This window comes from Xyrauchen texanus, chromosome 8 (assembly GCF_025860055.1).
Source record: "Xyrauchen texanus isolate HMW12.3.18 chromosome 8, RBS_HiC_50CHRs, whole genome shotgun sequence".
Lineage (NCBI taxonomy): Eukaryota > Metazoa > Chordata > Actinopteri > Cypriniformes > Catostomidae > Xyrauchen > Xyrauchen texanus.
Genome location: NC_068283.1, coordinates 31,497,973 through 31,520,470, shown reverse-complemented (window position 1 = coordinate 31,520,470; position 22,498 = coordinate 31,497,973). Strand labels below are relative to the sequence as shown.

General features: G+C 41.0%; 1 protein-coding gene across 2 annotated transcripts; it reads left to right on the top strand.

The window, feature by feature from the left end:
* Positions 1–1,285: 1,285 nt before the first annotated feature.
* LOC127647201 (histone acetyltransferase KAT2A-like) lies at positions 1,286–21,682 on the top strand. Of its 2 annotated transcripts, none has more exons than XM_052131320.1 (18): positions 1,286–1,580; positions 7,560–7,683; positions 9,776–9,921; positions 10,136–10,225; positions 10,384–10,565; positions 12,377–12,568; positions 12,659–12,765; positions 13,473–13,577; positions 14,401–14,537; positions 15,257–15,465; positions 15,658–15,784; positions 18,175–18,285; positions 18,381–18,524; positions 18,946–19,060; positions 19,178–19,214; positions 19,369–19,432; positions 19,534–19,618; positions 20,015–21,682. In XM_052131320.1, the coding sequence occupies exons 1-18, from the start codon at positions 1,359–1,361 to the stop codon at positions 20,206–20,208; spliced, it is 2,391 nt and encodes a 796-aa protein (XP_051987280.1). In that variant the 5' UTR covers positions 1,286–1,358; the 3' UTR covers positions 20,209–21,682. The 2 variants fall into 2 exon arrangements, with proteins under 2 accessions (XP_051987280.1, XP_051987279.1); XM_052131319.1 differs by having other exon boundaries at positions 19,366–19,432.
* The last annotated feature ends 816 nt before the right edge of the window (positions 21,683–22,498 follow it).

Below are 22,498 nucleotides of genomic sequence, written 5' to 3'. Positions count from 1 at the left end.
TACTTTTGTCTGAATAACTTGAGTAACTTTAAAAGTATTAATGTAATAGAATAAAAGTGACATTTTTTATATATATATTTTTTTAAAAATATTGTTAAAAATTAAATTTTAAATAATACTGACCTCTGATGTAGAGTGTTTATTGGTAGCAATAAATCACCAGGAAAGTAGAGATGATAAAATAATTTATAATTATGATTAGCCTTTATAAAGATAGAAACTTATCAACATTTGCAGAGCAATACTTCAGCAGAATATTCCACCAGTCCCAAACTTTGTGCAAAAAATTGTGCATCATGCATTAGAATGAGAACTATTTCTGGGCTTAAAGGATACAAGAACTAAATCAATGTTGAACATTCTATCTCAAAAGGAGATCAATATTTAAGTCAATTTTTGTCAAATTCTTCTCTCTGCCCAGTAGGTTGTGATGTGAATGAAGAATGTGAATCACCAAAAACACAAGAAGAACTCTATGAAATTTAAAGTGGAGATTGACTGAGCAGGGAGGAGAATTAATAGTAAAAAATTTATATAATATTGATCTGTTTCTCACCACAACTATCATAGCTCTTCTGAAGACATGGATTAAACCACTGGAGGCACATGGATTAGAGAACTTTTATGTGATTTGTGGAGCTTCAATATTTTAGAATTGATTCACTTTCATTGTATGGACTAAAAGAGCTGAGATATTCTTCTAAAAATCCTAATTTGTGTTCTGCAGAAGAAAGAAAGTCATACACATCCAGGATGGCATTGGGGTGGGTAAACAATTATAGAATTTTCATTTTGTGATGTAGCCCCTGTAGCAAACTTTTCCTATGCCTACTCTACCTCCTCTATTGTGCAGGACATGATTTGCCAAGTGATCCTCCTATTTTTGCTTTTTTTATTATTATTTTTTGTTTTTGCATTCCTTGTTTTTTGAACATGTTTATGCACAACAATAACACTCTGTTGACTGCATTAAGGGAAATTTAGACCCTACACATAAACTGATTTAAATGTTGTTTCATACATTATTTAAAATGGTGATCAATGTATTGAAAATAACTTTTTAATCTTTTCCTTTGTTATCATGTCTCCCTTTTATTTTTGAAAACTGCATTTAGCTTTTATTTTTTTCTAGCAACTCGCATGCCTATTAGATTAAGCGCTAATGCCCCCCAGAGTAAATGTAACATTTAAATCTGTAGTACTTTCTACAATACTACATTTCCCAAGATGCCCACCATATGCGCCTGCGCATTACTACGGCAATGGTCAGAGCGTTTATCGAAACCATGACAAAACTTTATTCAAACGCCACATAGGGTGGAAGTGAGTTGTTTAGGGGGAAACGTGAGGCTGTTGATATGGCGGACCCGGTGACACAGACCTCCGCGCTGCCCCGACTTCAGCAAGCTCAGGCCAGCGGTCCGACAGGGTCCAACCTAAACCACGGAGCCGGGAGCAGCAGCGACCCAGCCCGACCAGGCCTGAGTCAACAGCAGTGGTCCAGCCAGAAGAAATCACAAGTCCGCGCCTTTCCGAGGGCTAAGAAGCTGGAGAAACTCGGAGTGTTTTCGTCCTGCAAGGTAAACAGTTCGGCTCATAACAATAGAGCGAGTGCACGGGCCTGTCAAATGTCGGTGCTTCAGCAACAGACTGCAATCTACAATCACGCATGTGCACCGGTACAAATAGGCTATATCAGTCATAATCTGAATTAAGTAATATATGTGAAATAAGATTAGGAGTCAAGACAAGACTAGAATGTCAGAACCTCTCTTCTAAGGAATAAAGAGGAGAAGATGTCTTGCTGTCTACCTAGAATGCATTTTTGGGCATCGCAGGTGGGTTGGGAACCGAAATGAGCTCCGAATCTTCCAATCGAATGTTAGAACGCTCAAATGATGCTCCAAATGCCGTCTAGGTTGGCGACTGTAAGACCTACAGGTGAAACTCGAAAAATTTGAATATCGTGCAAAAGTTCATTCATTTCAGTAATTCAACTTAAAAGGTGAAACTAATATATTATATAGACTCATTACAAGCAAAGTAAGATATTTCAAGCCTTTATTTGATATAATTTTGATGAATATGGCTTACAGCTTATGAAAACCCCAAATTCAGAATCTCAGAAAATTAGAATATTTTATAACCTACAGGTCCCCTCATTGCATTCCAACACTCTATCAGCCTGAGTGTAGAATGGACTGGAGTATGTATATGCTGAGCATTATCTCCTCCCTTATAGGTCTGTCTCTGACTGACTTAGAGGATTTTTTATGCATATCAATACATAGAAAAATCAGTACATAAGTTATGTGCTTGTGTTTTTACAATGAGCGCCCCACCATGGACCTCCTTGGGGCAAAGGCGCTCTGTAGGAGGCCATGCTCCTCGTAGAGTGAGCTCTGACGCCTAAGGGGCATTGAAGGCCCTTGGCTTCATAAGCCAGCGCTATAGCATCCACTATCCAGCGCGATATTCTTTGCTTTGAAACTGCGAGACCTTTAGTGTGGCCGCCAAAGCATACGAATAATTGTTCCGTCTGTCTGAACGGGGCAGAACGTTCCAAATATACTCTGAGCGCCCTGACCGGGCAGAGTAAATTAGCGTCGCTTTCGTCCGCTGGGGACGATAACGCTGCCAGAGATATCACCTGTACTCTGAAGGGTGTAGAGATCTCTTTAGGAATATACCCGTGCTTTGGCCTAAGGACAACTCTGCAGTCGTTAGGTCCAAATTCCAGGCAAGCAGCGCTTGATGACAGCGCGTGCAGGTCGCCCACTCTCTTGACTGAGGCGAGCGCCAGCAAGAGCGCAGTTTTGATTGAGAGCTGTTTAAGGTGCACGGTTCGGAGAGGTTCGAACGGGGCACTCTTGAGTGCGTCCAGGACCGTGGCCAGGTCCCAGATCGGCACCGAGGGGGGGCGAGGGGGGTTCATCCTCCTAGCGCCTCTTAGGAAACGAATGATTAGGTCGTTTTTCCCTAATGAACGTCCTTTATCAGGATTGTGTGACGCCGTCAGGGCTTTTATACAGCCGTGATTTGCTCTGATTAAAAAGTGGCCCGAGCGCCACACGTGAGTGGGGACACGGCTCTTGAGCCAGCGTTGGAGAGGACGCATGTGCAACAATCCTAGCTGGAGTACAGCTGATGCCGAGGCCATGAGACCGAGCATCCTTTGAAATCGTTGACGGGGGCGCACGCGCCCGGTATGAATGATGTTGCAAGGCGTCGAATAGAGAGCGCGTGCTCTGATGAGAGGCGCGCCGTCATCTGCACTGAGTCTAGCACTATTCCCAGAAAAGAGATATTCTGGCTGGGAGATAGCACGCTCTTTGCAAAATTGATTCTCAGACCCAGGCATTATAGATGGCTGATGATCCAAGATCTGTGCGTCGTTAACTGACTCTCTGATTGTGCTATGATTACCCAATCGTCGAGGTAATTCAGTATTCGCACTCCCTGCTGTCTCAGGGGGGAAAGTGCTGCGTCCATACATTTCGTGAATGTACGGGGGGCCAATGATAGGCCGAATGGTAGTACTGTGTACTGGTATGACTGTCCCTCGAAGCGTAATCTCAGAAAAGGCCTGTGATGAGGCGCTATCGAATGTGAAAGTAAGCGTCTTTCAAATCCACTGATAGAAACCAATCCCGGGCTGAACTTGCGCGAGGATATGTTTGGTCGTTAACATTCTGAACGAGCGAATCATTAAAGCTTTGTTCAGATGTCTGAGATCTAGGACGGGCGGAGGCCACCGTCCTTTTTCGGACGAGAAAATAGCGGCTGTAAAAACCTGCCTCGGCTCATAGAGGGAGGAACAGTTTCTATAGCCCTTCTCTATTAGTTTGAGCACCTTGGTGCGTAGAACATGTGACACATCTCTCCTCACTTTCGTCTCGACCACCGCTGAAAAGCGGGGTGGTCTGCGGCGAATTGAAGCGAGTAACCGTGTTTTATTATGTTCAAAACCCATTTCGGCATGTCAGGGATTTTTTCCAGGCTTTTGCTCGCACAGATATGGGCTGAATGCTGGCTGGGGGCGTGTCGCAGTGACGTATGGGCCCCACCGGCAAATTGCCTTGTGCTAACACTGGAGCTTACAGCTGTCAGAGGCGCTGGCGCGCTGAGCAGCCTTGTTGAGTGCCGAGTGCAGGGGTGCGTGTGAGATTACAGGCACGCGCTATCTCCGAAATGCTCGCAGCATGAGCTGGAGAAATGTTTGAAACTGTATGGACAGTGTTTTCGGGTGGGGTGCATACATCGTAATAGGCACGCGCGCCACTGTCATAAAGCTTCCCGCTCTTAGCGGGAGTTTCTTGACTCGCGCGTCGCATCCGTGATGCTTGCGGCATGAGACAGAGAAATGTTTGAAACTGTATCGACAGTGTTTACGGGTGGGGATGCATACATTGTAATAGGCACGCGTGCCACTTTCATAAAGCTTCCCGCTCTTAACGGGGAGTTTCTTGGCTCGTGCGTCGCATCTGTGATGCTTGCGGCATGAGACAGAGAACTGTATGGGCAGTGCTTATGGGTGGGGGTGCATATACCGTAGTAGGCACGCGCGCCACTTTCATAAAGCCTCCCGCTCGCGGCGGGGGGTTTTTGGCTATGCATACAGTGTTTGTGTAGGGGTGCATGCAGGACAGCAGGCACGCGCGCTACCTTTATAGTATTTCCCGCTTTTACCGGGGAAGTGTTTATAACTGTGGGAACAGTGCTTGCGTGTAGTGGTGCATACATGACAATAGGCACATGATCTACATATATGGTGCGTCCAGCTGGAGCTGGGGAAGTATTCGGCACTGTTTGGACAGTATTGATACGTGGGAATGCGCACTTTAGTGTGGACACGTGACCCCTTAGTGACACAGGCAGAAAATGACTCTTTTGCGAAACACGCACTCTCTCTTTTTCTTCCTATTGCTAGGAAGACTTACGAGGCTCCGGGTTCAGCACGATCTTGGGCCGAGGACCCTGTTGCTCAGGCGGCTTCCTTCGGTTAGCGGAATGCGAGCGCCGTCGAGCGTCTGTTTCAGGTCTGCTCTTTGGCTGGGAGACGGGAGGCGCCGCCCTGGCTCGCTGCTGCTGCTGAGGCGGTCTCTGGCGGCTCTGAGATGAGCTGGAGCGCTTGGGCAGGAAGTGACGCATAGCCTGCGAATCCTTCCGAGCTTCAGTGAAGCGTTCAGCAAATTCTTTTACCGCCGGTCCGAACAGGCCGCTTGGAGCGATAGGCGCGTCAAGAAATGGCGCCTTATCCGCGTCCTTCATCTCTGTTAGCGTCAGCCACAGATGGCGCTCAAGGACAGTCAGGTTAGCTATGGCCTGGCCGATGGATTGGGCGGTGGCCTTTGTGGCTCGCAGGGCTACGTCAGTGGCGCTGCGCAGGTCCTTGAAAGCCTCAGGTTCAGGTCCCGACTCGTCCATGGTGCGGAGAAGTTTGGCCTGATAAACTTGTAGAACAGCCATGGAATGAAGCGCTGACGCAGCTTGGCCGGCGGCGGCGTATGCGCAGCCGGCAAGAGCTGAGGTAGATCGGCAGGGCTTCGAGGGATGAGAAGCTTTGGCTTTCCATCCAGCGGTGGAGGGTGGGCTCAGATGGTTGGCCACAGCCTCCTCGAGGGGCGGGTTCTCGAGCCTCTTTCTCTCGCCGCCCACCGAGGAGAGCGAGGAAGAGAAAGAAGGCTTCAGGCGAGCAGAGTGCGGGGCTTTCCACGACTTTGTGAGTTCGTCGTGAACTTCGGGAAGAAAGGGGAGGGTCTCTGTCGAGGGCCTGCCGGCGCCCTGCAGGAACCACTCGCCCAGCTGGCTGTGGGCGGGTTCTTCCGGAGAAGACCAGTCGAGCCCGAGGTCTTCCACGGCTTTGGACAGGATGCGGACGATCTCAGAGTCCATGCTGGTGCCCGTGCTCGTGTCCGCTAATGTCGACGGCGCGGGGTCGAAGGCCGAGCCCGGCCAGTCGTCGGATGCAGCGTCAATAGAAAGGCTGTCATCCTTTTCACCGTCGTCCCCTGACGCGCCGAACGAGACGAGACCCACCGCTCTGTTGGAGGGGTGCTGGTCCGCCTGCGTGAAATGGACTGGCCCGGTGTGACGTCACTGAATTCCGCGTGCTCTGGCAGCCTCTGTGAGCGGCGCTTTTTCTTGCACGGCTCGAACGGAGGAGACGGCAGCACGGTGGAAGCAGGCTCGTTTGCGGCGAGGCGGCAAAGCGAAGCGCCGACTCGGCGAGGCCCAGGGAGTCACATTCGGGCATCCGCCCTGAATGAGAGCAGCTTCTGCGTGGTCAGGTCCCAGGCAGCGAGTGCAGATAACGTGACGGTCCCCGCCAGGAAGAGGGCCTCTGCACGAGGCGCAGGTTAAAGGCATTTGGAACAACGCTCGAAAATTGCTCTTTTACTTAAATCAAAAGCGCCGCAGAGGCTGAACACTTGTAAGTAAAAAGGATATCAGTGATGCGCGCCGGATGGCGTAGCAGAAGGCTTCAAGGCGGCTGAAGGCGCCGGCGTCCTCTTAGCAGTCCTGCTGTAGGCTTGTCATCGGCGGGCTAAAAGACTCCAACAATCCGGAGGATCCAGCGAAGAGAAGGTCTTCGCTGAAGGAGATTAAATCTAAAGAACTCTCATGACGGGGCGCCTAATATATAGCCTTAGCCACGCTAATCTTGGCGGGCTCTGAGCGCTGGCGCTAGCGCAGCTCATTTGTCGCGCGTTCAGAGTCGCCCCGTCATTGGTTCGAGCAAGTTGCCGCAGCACAGCCAATGACCGAGCTGTCTCGCTCATTGCTGTCTGCTGTGCAGCTGCAATGCGTTTTACATAAAGACTTCAATATTTCTCGAGAAACGAGTTTTCCCATAGCGTAAGCTACTTACGCAATAGGAGAGACCTCTCGAGAGGGAACCGATTCATACATAACCAAGTTGGTTTGGCTTGAAAATATGATTTGCACACAGAGTTTAATGGGTATTGTCGCGAATGTCAAATATAAAACTAACTTTACCGGACTTGCAAACTATGCAATGCAAGTGAATAGTGACCAAAACATTGAATCTTTAAAAAGCACTTAAAGGCAGAATTAAAGTAACCCGAAAGACTGTAGTGGGTCTTCTGAAGCGATCCAATGGGGTTTGGATTATACAGACCAAAATACAGCATAACTCTTTTCAGTATAAATCTTGACATCAGAAGTCTCTTTGGTGATTGTGATTTCAAGCTCGATTACACTTCCTAAATATCACACTCTGTGCATGCGTCAAGCACTAAGAAGTGTTATCGAGCTTGAAAACATGGATGAGAGATTTTTCATTTTTGGGTGAACTATTACTTTAATTTTACTCTGGTTAGTTTTGCTTTTAAAATCAAGTGCCATGCATTTAAATTATGTGAATATGTTATATTTTGCTGGGTTAGTACTATTGCACATTATTAAATCAATCAATATTCTCAATTTTATGACAATATTCACATTACCAAATCTGAGAGAAAAAAGGAAGTAACCAAATATTGGCCAGTTTTGTTGTTTCTGAATTCTTAAATCATAGTGATGTTCTTCGACCACAGGCGAATGAAGCTTGCAAGTGCAACGGGTGGAAGAACCCCAATCCACCAACGGCCACTCGTATGGAACTCCAGCAGCAGGCAGCCAGTCTTACGGAGGCCTGCAGAAGCTGTGGCCACTCCTTGGGTAAAATGAACAATCCTACTCTTACTCTTTTACTAACTACTTTTGCTATCTCAGACCCATGTGTCTATTTTCCATCATCCAAATAGGGTGGTTTAGCGTAGTGGTTAAAGTAAAAGTTCACCCAAAAATGAAATTGATCTCCTTATTTACTCACCCTTGTGCCATTCTAGGTGTTTATGACTTTCTTTCTTTGGCTGATTCTTCTGACTTTCTTGTACCATAAAATATTTTTAGAAGAATATCTCCGCTCTGTAGTTCTGAAGTGAATTGTGGCCAAAACTTACCTAAATGGAGCATAAAATTAATCCACATGACTCCAGTGGTTAAATCCATGTCTTCAGAAGTGATATGATAAGTGTGTGTAAGAAACAGATCAGTATTTAAGTCCTTTTTTTTACTAGAAATCTCCACCTTTGACCAGCCCCAAACAGTAGTTGGAGATATGTATGAAGAATGCGAATCGCCAAAACAAATGTAAAAAATAAAAATAGAGATTTACAGTATATTAAAAAAAGGACTAAAATGTTTATCTGTTTTTTTTATCCACACCTATAATATCGCTTCTGAAGACTGATTTGTATGGATTACTTTTATGCTGCCTTTATGTCCTTTATAGAGCTTAAATGTTCTGGCCACCATTCAATTGCATTGAATGGACCAACAGAGCTGAGATATTGTTCATAAATTCTTTGTTTGTGTTCTGCAGAAGAAAGAAAGTCATACACATATGATGGGGATGGCCTGAGGGTGAATAAGATTATTTACATTTTTGGTTGAACTATTCTTTTAAAGATCAGTGGACTTGTATCAACCCGAAAGCAACTCTAGGGCAGAGGTTTTCAATTGGTTAGGCGCGCCTCCCCTGGGGGGCGCCAGAGAGCCCCAGGGGAGGCGCAGAGAGGGTTCGTATGGTCATGAAAATCCTGGAAATCCAATTGAATTTAGAAATTGTGTTTTCCATGCCTGGAAAAGTTATGGGAAAAACAAGTTAACACTGAATGTTTTGGAAAAGTCATGGAATTTCCTAAAAATTATTTTCAGCAGTACAAGTGTGCTAATAATTCTTCAAGTTTGGCGCGATCGCGGAGCAACGTGAATAAGCGCTACTCCGAGCCCGCGCGGAGCTGCAAAATGCATTGCTGCGTAAACTGAGTAGATTGTGAAAATGCGTAGCGCCCTGCGATGTCCCATTTGGCACCTCAATAACGGCAGAAAAGTTCGCTCATGATTGCTCAAGTTCATATAGTGTACAATGAATTAGTACATTTCATATTTACATTATTGTTTGAATCTATTAAGTCTTTAAATGTTTGTATGTAATAACTTGCCATGTTAATTAAGCTTATGGTGATGTTTGACGCTGGCAGTTTAGTACAAAACAGAGCACGGTTCGCGTGACAATTTGTTAATGTGTCAAAAACTGTTTTGCAGACCGCAGTACAGAACACAAAAATGACGTGCGCATGCGTTTTTTGCCTATTTAAGCATGATGACATCATCAGTTGCACATAAATAAACACGCGCGTTTCTCATTTACCCTAAAATATTTTTTTCTTTGGAGAAAAAAACAAACATTCTTGTCCCTCTGAGTCATTTTTATGAAGGCTAAAAAATGTAGTTCTTGGAGTTTGACACATTATATTATTTAACAGTCACACAGTGTCACACAGTGTCAGTGAGTGTTGTTTAAATTCATGTTTATTTTGTAGTAAAACACATAGCTTGTCAGTTGTCATTCATTTTAGTTAAGATATACTGTGGTAAATTTTGACATGGATTTTTCTTATTTGGCATGTGTACATAGATGTTTTAGGAAATGTATGGTCATGAAAATTTGCCTCAAACTCATGGGAAATGATTGGTAAAAATGTGTACCCCTGCTCTAGGGTGCCATCCTAAAAAATGCATTTATAAATTATTTCATGCATGTAAAATGAAATATAAAGCATTGCTAAGCAGCATAAGCTAGCATTTTGGACATATTAAATTCTTTACTGGAACTAAAATGTGATATTTCTGTAGCTTTATCATTCTGTCATTGCTTCATGTAGCGTTGATATTCTCGTGTGTGTGTGTCTCTGTCTGTATGTAGCGGAACATGTGTCTCACCTGGAGAACGTGTCTGAAGAGGAGATTAACAGATTGTTGGGAATGGTGGTGGATGTTGAGAATCTGTTCATGTCTGTCCATAAAGAAGAGGACACAGACACAAAGCAAGTCTACTTTTATTTGTTCAAGGTAAATTTGTACACATGATATCTGCTTTCTTTATTGATGCAATATGCAAACACACTCAGGATGAGTCACTAACACTTTTGAAGTTTATAACCAGAGATCTTGTTTTTTATTTACTTGTCAGAGCACACAGTTTCATACTTATGGCTGGGCTTTTGGCAGACTGTATGAAAACACCATGGCACTGTTGTTTGTCTCTGTTTATTTCCTCTGTTAGTTGTTGAGGAAGTGTATCCTGCAGATGGGGAAGCCAGTGGTGGAAGGCTCTCTCGGTAGCCCTCCCTTTGAAAAACCCAACATAGAGCAGGTGTGTGTTTAAGGGTGAAAGGGAGTTACAGAGAATCTATTAGTGTTCTTGTAGTCTCGCCATTCTTCATTTGTGACTGATGCTACACTTTTAACCATGGATATACAATTTTACGTATGTACAAATAAATTCACTCTTTGTCTCTCATTGTCTGTCAGGGGGTGTTGAACTTTGTTCAGTATAAGTTCAGTCATTTGGCTTCTAAGGAGAGGCAGACCATGTATGAGCTCAGTAAGATGTTTCTGCTCTGTCTGAACTACTGGAAACTGGAAACCCCATCACAGTTCCGACAGAGGGCTCAGAAAGAGGATGCAGCCGCCTACAAAGTGGATTATACCAGGTGTGTTTGTGACTTATTTTATCTTTCTATATAGACAGTTGTGTAGAAATAGTGGATTTTGCTGATACCGATATCTAATAGGGGTATAATGATTTGCTCTGACAACGTTTCGATTACCATTCTTTACCTAACAATTGCGATGCATGGTGAAATCTGAAATTTGGTCATGATTCAAATCGATCCAATTAGACTATTTTGGAATGATTCATCATTATTTAAAAAATATACTGGAAAAAAAAAGAATTTATGGAACATTTTTAATTGAGAAAACACAGAAATGTACCACACTTGAGCACTAGTCACCGATGCATTAAGGTCCAAGGAGGATTGGCTTATGTGTGGCTGCATATAGTAACAAAAAATGCATTACATGATATGCATTATAAATATATAAATATGTTATTTAGACATAATATAGTACATAGAATTATGTTACATGCACAATAGCAATCCAGTATAAATAAAGGATAGCATAATGTGTGATGCAACATAATGGCTTGACGCAAACACACACAAACAGACAGACCATGAAACAAGCATCAGATTTGCATATCATGCAATATTAAAATCTTTTGCACCTATAATTAAAGATGAAATGTCATGTGCAGGCTGATAAGATCCATCTTTAAATAAAGCAGGGTCATAGAATGAAAACTATTTATTAGTTGCGTGTAAAGGCGGTTATACCTGGGATGTGGGAACAGTGAGTTCCCTATTCATTTTGGGATTGGGAGAGACACGTAAAATATTTTTATCTTGTCTTTTCGCGGCTGCTACATGGCATTGACCAATCACAAATGACTGTAATCAACTGGTTGGTTCCCTTCAGAACAGTCTGAAATTGCGTGCGCCCTATTCCCTAAATTCTGTAGCATTTGTTATAAGAGAATGTACGTATGAATGAGTGAGTGTTTTTGTTCACAGCCACATGGCTGACCACCAATCATATTTATTTAAGCTGAGTTCTATTCGTGGATGAACTGTTTTATGGAGAAAAGGCAACAACAGTTAACTAACTTTGGTCAGATGGATGCAAACAATTTAGAATAATTACACAGAAAGCCGAACTTGGCTCCATTATGTCTTATGAATGTTCTTGGGGTGAACTTGGTTGCATAAACTTTCTTAATTTCAAAGTACACTTTATTTCCCTTCAATCTCGCATGCTCCACTCTGTGTCTGTTGCGAGAAGGCTTGTGTAATATGAAACGCCACATTGGGTATTAATATAGTAATGCTAATCGATTCTTAAATTCCATAATTAATGCATCGATATTTCATTGACAGTTTGATTCACCATGATGCATTAATGCATTTTTACACCCATAATAACTAAGGAGGTGGACAGATTAATCAGCACATAGTTTTTGAAAATCTATTTATAAAATAATAAAAACAATTCTTAGTCTTTCCTTATTATGTTATTATTCTTTTACATTTCCAAAGTGAATAAACTTTATTTTTTTTGGCCAGGTGAGCTAGATATTGCTCCTGTGTAGAGTAAAACTTGCTTGCAAGCCATAGTAATTTTATCTGATTTGATCATCAGTGATTCGTTTTTTTGAGTCTGTTCATTTCAAAGAATTAATTAAAACAGTTCACAAATCAGTCTAAATAATTAATTTGCAGATTTGTCTGAATCAATAACATTTTTAAAAGTGCATGGAAATGTATGGTATTGATGGAAATGTATTGGTCAAAAAGGTCTGTAACACTGTCTACATTGCAAAGTGTCATAAGATATTAATCATACATTGTGTGTAGTGACAATACAGTAAAGTCATGTTGTGGATTTGCATGTGTTGTTGCAGGTGGTTGTGTTACTGTCATGTTCCTCAGAGTAATGACAGCTTACCCCGGTACGAGACCTGTCAGGTGTTTGGCCGCAGTCTGCTGAAGTCCATCTTCACTGTCACACGCAGACAATTACTGGAGAAGTTCAGAGTTGAGAAAGACAAACTGCCACCAGAGAAACGCACGCTGATCCTCACACACTTCCCCAAGTATGATGCATCACTGTCCCATAGTCCCATATTTCATCACTGTCACACTCACACAGTCTAATTGTTTGTGTTTGTGTGTGTGTGTGTTAGGTTTCTCTCTATGTTGGAGGAAGAGATCTATGGAGAGAACTCCCCCATTTGGGAGGCAGATTTCACCAAGCCAGCCTCGGAAGTATCGCAGCTGGGCCATCAGACAGGTGTGTAGGAAAGGGAAGATTTAGGGCATTTCCACCCTTGAATGGCTTGCTTGGTCCAAACTAGCATCTGATGGATATTTGTTTTTTTATGGTCAATGCAGGTACTGATATCTAGAGAGCAGGGATGCTGATATATAATTTAACATTAGCAAATAAGATGAACACAATTTAGATGCACAGGTAGCTGTCTAAAGCTGCTGGGCATTATTGCCTGCCACACCTCCTGCATTGCCTTCAATTGTCCAGCGGGCCATAAGCCGGGATCAACCCATGGCTGATGTTTTGCCCTATTAATCCTGGAACATCTCCTGGTGGTTGGGCAGTGGGCAGGGATGTCTCCCAGAACCACTGGGCTGTTTACTTGTATTGAGCACGTAGTTGGTTAGGGTGCCCCCTGTATGAGGACCTGGGGATAAGGTAACTAGCCTGTCCACCCCTCTGCAGGCCTGCCTGCAGTCAGTCAGTCTTTCCTGACTGTCTTCCAAAAATGCTACATTTAAATTAATGCTTATTTGTTGTAATATACTTGAAAAACTGGGCACAATCTAAGGCGGTCAGTAGAGTTTGGAATTGACTCTAGGCAGAATGACCACTTCTGTTAATCAGCCAATCAGGCACATTTATGATAATCTCAAAATATTTAAATATAAACTGGCATTCAAGCTACTGTTTACATTTTGTACATACTCTCTCTCCCCCTCTATTAGTGCTCAGTCCTGTGGCGGTGTCTGGTTCTCCTCTCACTAAGGGCAGCAGTGCTTCTGTTCTGGTTGGGTCAGTTTTGGAATCGGCCTCCTCTGAAACCATAGCTGGTAAGTAGTAGGGATGCACTGATCCAATACCTGAACAGAAATCGGCTCCGATACTGATATTTTTAACCGGATTGAATATCAGTTTGATGAGTCGGATCCAAATCAGATACTGAGTGTTAGTCATGGCCATTACTGTCAAGCTCCAAAAACGAATTAAAATAATCATAATAATAACAATAATTATATTTTTATTATTTTATATATAAATTACAATATTATATAAGTTGACTGGGTTTAAAAAAATTATAACTGAAAAGTGGACTGATATCCTATGGTTCTACATTCTGAATCCAGTCTAGATACAAGTTGAAAAATGTATAATGACAACTGGCTTCTCATTGAAGACTTTTGGAGGAATTTCTGTAAATTTTGCTGCTGCATTTATCTAGTAGGCTGTTTAAAAATAAATGTTGTTCTTTTAAAAGATACACATTTTTATTTAAAAGTTTTTTGTTTTCTCTATATTATTTTGAAATAATGTGTTATTAGTTGTTGTTTTTACATCTAAAAGAGTGCCCACAATAAGTTTTACACTGTGATGTATAGATATTCTAAACTGATATATAATAAAACAACACTGGCATTAGGTCGGTATCGGCCGATACTGAGAATTCAGGTATCGGAATCCGATCGTGGGGAAAAATGGTATCAGTGCATTCCTAGTAACTTGTTCCAAGAGTAGATGCATCTTCACTCGTGTGCACACTGCATTATGACATGATGCTAAAAGTACACCTATTAACGATTATATCGCACCATATTTGATGTGTGATGTCACAGCTGACAAAAAGTCATTGTGTAATTACTTCTCTGAGTCTTTTAGGAGAGAAGCGAAAGCTTCCCGAGGCCTTGACCTTGGAGGATGCTAAGCGGATCAGAGTGATGGGCGACATCCCCATGGAACTGGTCAATGAAGTCATGAAGACCATCACAGACCCTGCTGCCATGCTGGGGCCAGAGGTCAGAGTTCATCACACCCTTAAAATTTCTGAATTTATCTAATGGATTTTTTTAATTATCATAGGCTTTACAAAGTATGTTTTACAAATAGTGTAACAAGTGTTCTATTGTAAAACAAAGCCTTCAAACAAAATGTTTTTACATTTTTCAACTGGAAATTTTATTAGTATAAACTTTATATGGACATAACTATTTTGAAGCATTCATAACTCTAGAATGTAATTGTATGCTATAGCATTAAGATTTTTTTATTCACTGGCCTAGTCAAATCTGTTAATTCTTTTTTTTTTTTTTTTTTTTTGCCATTTAGTGCATGATTGAAGTGTTAAACAAATATTTTAGAAAATTTATTTAAAAAAAAAAATTGTCAAGTACTCTTAACACATAAAAAAACAAGTAATCAATTAATCATTAAAATGTACATTAAGAATAACAAGTGTGACACGTATGTGAAATGTATACTTTGTTTTATTCTCAAACGTTGCCTAGAACGGTTTCAAACCTTCAACAAACTGTTCTTTTCTTTTGAAAGAAAGTAATAAAAAATGAGGCAGGCAAATGTGGGAAGGAAATTCTATTTGCAATATTCGAGGAACATTTTCAATATTCGACTAGCTGGTGCAAAACAAGTAGTCGAGTACTTGTGCACATCCCTTAAATAAATACATTTATTGCAAAACAAATTATCTCACTAATAATTTTTTGTCCTGGATTTCCAGACCAGTCTGTTGTCCGCTAACGCAGCCCGTGATGAGACGGCTCGTCTGGAAGAGAGGCGAGGCATCATTGAGTTCCATGTGATTGGTAACTCTCTCTCTCAGAAGTCCAATAAGAAGATTCTAATGTGGCTTGTGGGCCTGCAAAATGTTTTCTCCCACCAACTTCCCCGCATGCCCAAAGAGTACATCACACGTCTTGTATTTGATCCGTAAGTCTGCAGTGTGTAGTAACCGCTAACCTTTCACCACTATCTCCCTTTATCTAGAGAGCCCACTCTTTCCTACACCTTTATCTGCTATTGTGTTATTGTTGGAAGGTCTCATGGTTTGGTTACAGTTTTCAAGTAACGCTAACCTCTCACCAAGACTCTGTTAACCCTGTGCCCTCTGTGTGACTGCAGAAAGCACAAGACTTTGGCTCTTATTAAAGATGGCCGTGTGATTGGAGGGATCTGCTTCAGGATGTTCCCCACACAGGGATTCACAGAGATTGTCTTCTGTGCGGTTACTTCAAACGAGCAGGTCAAGGTAAGGAGACATGAGCAATGGAAACTGAAAGGCTTCTTTGGTTCTCCAAACTATAGTGAGCTGCCTACATAGGCAGTATTTGTAGGCATCATTGGTGCACTATAGACTAGGGATGTGAGAGACTAGTCAATTAGTCGACTAAACGTTTCTGATGCTGCTAGACGAAACTAGAATTATTAGTTGGTTAATATTTCCCCCCCATTAAACTGTTCAACATTTTTACACATTTATGTTTGACTTTATATTTTTACAGAGGCTTCCCTTAAATTACTGTCATATTAATATTACACATTTGAAATCTAATTAATAATACAGATGGTATTTATAAAAGAGGATATCTGGAGCAGATACAAAGTTTCATTTCACCTCAGGCTGCGTGTGCTTCCCTGTCTTACTCGCGGCACTCACAGTAAAATGTCCTCACGCAAAACAAGCAAACTCAGCAAAGTAGTTGTGAAATCAATTCAGTGGTGGTTCGGGAAGCGGATTTACAAATTGTAGGCTTAAAAGTCGCTATGGATGTTTTCACATGTGTGTCTTCTTTAAAGGGGTCATGTCATGAGGAATCAAATGTTCCTTGATATTTTGACATATAAGAGTTCTTTCTACTATAAAAACATACTGTAAACTTCAGAACTCAAAACTTAATCCCCAACGCAATAAAAGCATTTATTGAAACAAAGCTGCCAAAATGCAGCTGCCTCTACAATCTGTATATTAGTGATGTCACTAAGGGTACTCATTAATTCATGATCACCTCTACAGCAAAAACCTCAATGCCTACTTTACATCATCGCACACTTGGCCCCGCCCAGTGGGGGGTCAGTTTGTGATGAGCGAGTGAGAGAGGATATAGGCCTACTGCTCTGCCTGTTGTTGTTTTGTGCATAAACTTCTCAACAAATTGTTCTTTCGCCCATCTGTGCTATTTTTATGTATGTCACCACGCACTAGATAGACGTTTTGATGCATTTCCGGTGATGTGCACCTCAGTGTAGGATGATACTGGAAACTGGATGTGTGCGTCGTCAGAGTGCTTTGGACTATGTATGTGTGTAATGTGGATTTGTCATTGACGTATTCCAGCGTGGATTGCATGTTTTGTCAACTGATATCTGTGTGAATTGCTTGTGAACCAGTCGTAAAGCGATTCAAGATTTGCCAAGGAATTGTCAATGAAGGACGGGGCAGTTAAAAACATTATTGGACCCAGGGCTGCATGATGTTTGCCAATCAGAACAGTGGGTGTTTACATTGACGTTTGAAGGAGGAGCTGAGGCCAAAACCATGTGTTCAGACAGCGGGCCGGAAAGAGGGTGGAAAATTATCATATAATATTAAATTATGACTGTTTTGGTGAAAAGAAACTTCACTAATATTATCTGTGGAACTCAAGGACGATAAAAAACAAAAATAAGCATTTCGTGACACCTTTAAACCTCTAAGTTATTTTTTCCACTGTTAAACTATAATTTATTCTGTGTGCACGTCATGTTTAGAACATTAGTTTTATTTTAGGCTACATCACATGCCTGTTTTTTCTGTCCTGTAGCTATTGTTTTTACAGGTTGCTCTATTGGTCCTACACTATTCATTCAATTGTTTTCAATAAATATGCCTGTATTCGCTAACGTTTATTCAGTCATTGCATGTGATGTTCTGTATTTAATGTACAGTGATGATAATGCTAGGCAAGCACGTTGCTGATAAATGCCCCTTCTCAGCACAATTTAGCATCGGATTTGGTATTTTAAATAAAAAAAAATAATTCAGACTTGTCGAAATCTTTGTTTAAAAGTTAGTGAAATTAGTCGTTCCACACATTCCTACTACAGACATAAAGGCCTTTCCAATTCCTATGTTTGCATAGCATCGCAGGATTTTTTAATGGGGAAAAAACATTCCCAGACCATCTGCTTGACCCACTCCAAACAGGATTCGAACCGGCATCAGAAGCCTTTAGCCTCCACATTAGAATGCCCGCCATGGAAGGTGGGCATTCTAATGTGGAGGCTAAAGGCTACAGACCCTAGCGTCAGTCACTTGTGCGCCTCTTGAGGCCAGGGGAGTGAGGTCTACACACTGCACAGCTATCACGTACCAGCTGGCTCCCGTTACACATGAGTAACCATAAACAGAGTTGCTACCCATCCAAAGCATTTTAAATAAAATTAAATTTTTTCCAAATTACATTACTTTACAATAGATGTCCTATTTCAGTTAGAATGATTCCTTTGTAGTTAGCTGGCTGTGTTTTCCATGATACCACTTTATAGTGTTGGGATAGTTCCTTTTGGTGCAAATATCTGTGTGAGTATGATTGTGTTTTTGCTTTCAACATTACTTTGATTTGATTGTCTTTGTTTGCTTTTTATTATGTCTGTATTTAGGGCTATGGCACACACCTGATGAATCATCTTAAGGAGTACCACATCAAACATGGCATTCTGTACTTTCTCACCTATGCTGATGAATATGCCATTGGCTACTTCAAGAAACAGGTACGAGCTCCACCCACTCATATACAGACTCCACCCCTCCATCATTCTCTCCTGTCATCACACTTTTCTCCACTTATCCCTCTGTCTTCTGGTAGGGCTTCTCCAAAGACATTAAAGTGCCAAAGACCCGTTACCTCGGTTACATCAAAGACTACGAGGGCGCCACGCTGATGGAGTGTGAGCTCAATCCCAGAATTCCCTACACAGAACTCTCTCACATCATAAAGAGACAGAAAGAGGTGAAAATTAATAAGTCATTGCTTCTTTTAGCTTTATCCTGCTGTTGAACAGTAAATTGTATTGGTATTTCTGTAATGGTTTTACATTGTCTATTATTGGTGCTGCAAATATTGGATTTGGGGAGACTTAAACTGATGGAGACAATAGAGACTGGAAATTATTTGGGGAGAGCGAGAAAGAAATTGGGATTGTAACATGATGCAAGACTCATTAAAACTTTAAGCACCAAGGCTCAATACGTTTTTAATTGTGATACATTTGATGTTTGTTACATTTTGTTAAAATATTAGCTCACTGACATTTTTTTTGTGATTAAGTGAATTAAAAAATAAATAAATGTAAATGTCATAAATCAAGTTATATTTGAAATACTGAACATATTAGTGAGACTTGGCCAGTTTCTGTTCTCATGTGCTGTAGATCATTAAGAAGCTAATCGAGAGAAAACAGAATCAGATCAGGAAAGTGTATCCTGGACTCACCTGCTTCAAAGAAGGAGTGCGACAGATCCCTGTGGAGAGTATTCCAGGCATCAGTAAGTGTTTGTGTAGTCATGTCACATAGTGTGCATGATACACATCTTTTCATAGATAATAATAGAATCTCTCTCTTCTCTTTCACACAAGCTCTCTCTCCCTCCTTTTTTGTTTAGGAGAGACAGGTTGGAAACCCAGTGCTAAGGAGAAAAGGTCAGAGGAACATTTATGGATATTTATTCTGAAATCACAGTGGATTTATATGTCTGTTAGATTATTACCTTATCTCACCAATCATTTTACAGTGAAAAATTGCAGTGTATCTTAGTGTAATGTATGTGTATGTGTGTATCAATCTGTCTAGCAGTAAAGAGCTGAAGGATCCAGATCTGCTGTACAACATGCTAAAGAATCTACTGGCACAGATTAAAGTAAGAGGCCTGTTGTCACACATGCACATTAACTTAAACGCTTACCGAATATTCTGCTTGTACTCTCGCCATCTTCTAATCTGCGTTTCTGTGTTTAACAGACACATCCAGATGCCTGGCCTTTCATGGAGCCAGTGAAGAAATCTGAAGCCCCAGACTATTATGAGGTCATCCGCTTTCCCATTGGTGGGTTCTCCTATAATTGGCATATGTGGTAATTTTATTGTAATTATTCTGAACAGCAGCTATTGAATTAGTCAAGACTTGCAAGTGATGGACTTTGTAAGAGTCAGAAACCAAGAACCAGTTTTTATTCATAACTAGTTTCATTTAAAAAAAAAAAAAAAAGCAAAAAACAAATTCGAATAATGTTTTTCATTATGTTCGGTTCTACTAATGGTCCTTGAACATTTGCATTCATCCCTTGATGTGGACACTTTACTAAAATACTCTTCTTCAAGTACCAAAATATTTTTTTTTTAAATTATAGAATGAAAGCGGACCAGAACCAGGATTGTTACATTTCTTACGATTTCCACTTGCATCCATTTAAATTATTTTCCCATTCTCTTCCCTGTTCAGACTTGAAAACGATGACTGAGCGTCTGAAGAATCGGTATTACGTCACAAAAAAACTGTTCATTGCTGACCTGCAGAGAGTGATCACAAATTGCAGGGAGTACAACCCTCCAGACAGCGAGTACTGCAAGTGTGCCAACACACTGGAGAAATTTTTCTACTTCAAACTGAAAGAGGCCGGACTCATTGACAAGTGATGGGCATCCAGCCTATAATAAGGGACCAGTTAGATACTGTAGAGTATGTCATGACACAAACACACAGATTTGTTCAAACATAACATTTTGAGCATACACATCTAAACCTGTTGAAATGTGCTGCTTTCAGTTTCTTTGTTTCAAATATTCACTCCCTTATTCAGCATAGTTGTAAAACACAAGGTTATATTTGTGTGTGTTTGATTGCGGTGCCAGTGCATTAAGGGAAAATGGAAACTGAAAGGCTGTTTGATGTGGGTGTTAGTTTAGACAGATATGACTGTAACCAGTTCTGTTCTTTCTTCTGACTCTTCTCCATAAAACGAATGATTCATGTGAACCACGAGTTGTTGGCATCTGCTCTATATACACAAACATTTTATCACATAACATAAAGTGTTTTTCTGAGAAAATTCCCTGACCAGAAATGCTGCAGCCAAAGATGGACAAAGTTTGGCCTCTAGTGATGACCTCACAATTGACATGTCACTGTGATGCCACCATTCTTTGCCAAAGCTGTTTGTTTGAAACAGCCAATAATGATATACAGGATGTGCCTATACACATACAGTATCATAATTGGTACTGATAAAGTCAATCACATGATATACAGCCAATTATGATATAAAGGATGTGACTATTCACTGACTTTATCAGTATCAGTCTGAAAATGTGGAAAAAATGTCAGAGTTTTTTGGTTTTTTCCTTTCTTCAAATTGATTTAGTGGCTTTCATTGGAGAAATGACTGAAACTATCCCCATCTTCAGTGTTTGATTCAGTTATTCAGCTCATACCGTGGCTGTTTGTTAATGCCCTTGATGAAGTGTTTATCTATGTTTTCTTTAAAGGCCTTCAGCATGTCATGACCTCAGGTGCAGTCATTCAGAAATGTATTCTGTGGTTCTGAAATTTCCACGTTTTTTTGGAACTTAGTACAGTTTTCGAAACCAGTGTACCACCTAGTTTGGACCAGCAACACTTCAAACTTCATGCTATTTCCAGTTAGGTCATAAATGCAAATATGTTCTCAGGCATAATGGAGAAAAGCTCCAAACTTCAGATCTACAAACTTTAATCACTCATAATAGCTGAAGTGTCATTACAATACCTGCTACTACCTAAAAAATGCACAGTAACATAAACAATTATATCCAAATGTGCACACGTTTTCTTTGATACCGCATGTTCTCTTCAAGTTTACTGTTCACATACAGGTGGCTGGACAGGACAGGTGTTCTGTTGGTTTGTTTTTCAGTCTCTAGTAATGGGCATATACTTGAATCACATTTTTGAGAAACTGCTGCAATGTTATTGTTTTATCAGGGTTCTATATTTTGGTTGTTTCATTCTCGTTTTATACTGTAGGATGCTGATGACACCTCATGAAGAGGATGGGTGTGCTAGTGAGGTGTTGGCTGTGGTTACATTTGGAAGATGCATGCAATGGTTCTATGTACTATAATTATGTTTGTTTGGAAATAAAAAAAAATTTATTGAACTTTTCCTGGTTGTGTTGAGCAGTGATGCAGATTTGAACAGTCCAGTCAGAGTGATGCAAATACTATAGAGATGATAGAATTGTGATGGATTGATTAACAGTATTACAATAAATATGTCAGTTTTGCTACTAAGGATTTAGATTACTTTAAAATTTCAATATTGCAAAAATGTTATAGCAACCTAATTATAAACATTTTTAATGGATGCTTTTCAGGACTTGTGATGATGTGTTTCTGCCTTAGCTAGCATTGTAAATATAGCAATCTTTTTAAAAATTGTAATTAATGTAAATGTCTAATATTAGTTTTTGCGTTATTACCTTACAGTGCATCCGGAAAGTATTCACAGCACTTCACTTTTTCACATTTTGTCATTTTACAGCTTTATTCCAAAATTGATTAAGTTCATAGTTTTCCTCAAAATTCGACAAACAATATCCCATAATGACAACGTGAAAGACGTTTGTTTGAAATCTTTGCAAATTTATTAAAAACGGAAAAAAAAAATCGCATGTACATAAGTATTCACCGCCTTTGCCATGACACTCAAAATTGAGCTCAGGTGCATCCTGTTTCCACTGATCATCCTTGAGATGTTTCTACAACTTGATTGGAGTCCACCTGTGGTAAATTCAGTTGATTGGACATTATTTGGAAAGGCACACACCTGTCTATATAAGGTCCCACAGTTAACAGTTCATATCAGAGAACAAGTCATGAACTCCAAGGAATTGTTTGTAGACCTCCGAGACAGAATTGTATCGAGGCACAGATCTGGGGAAGGGTACAG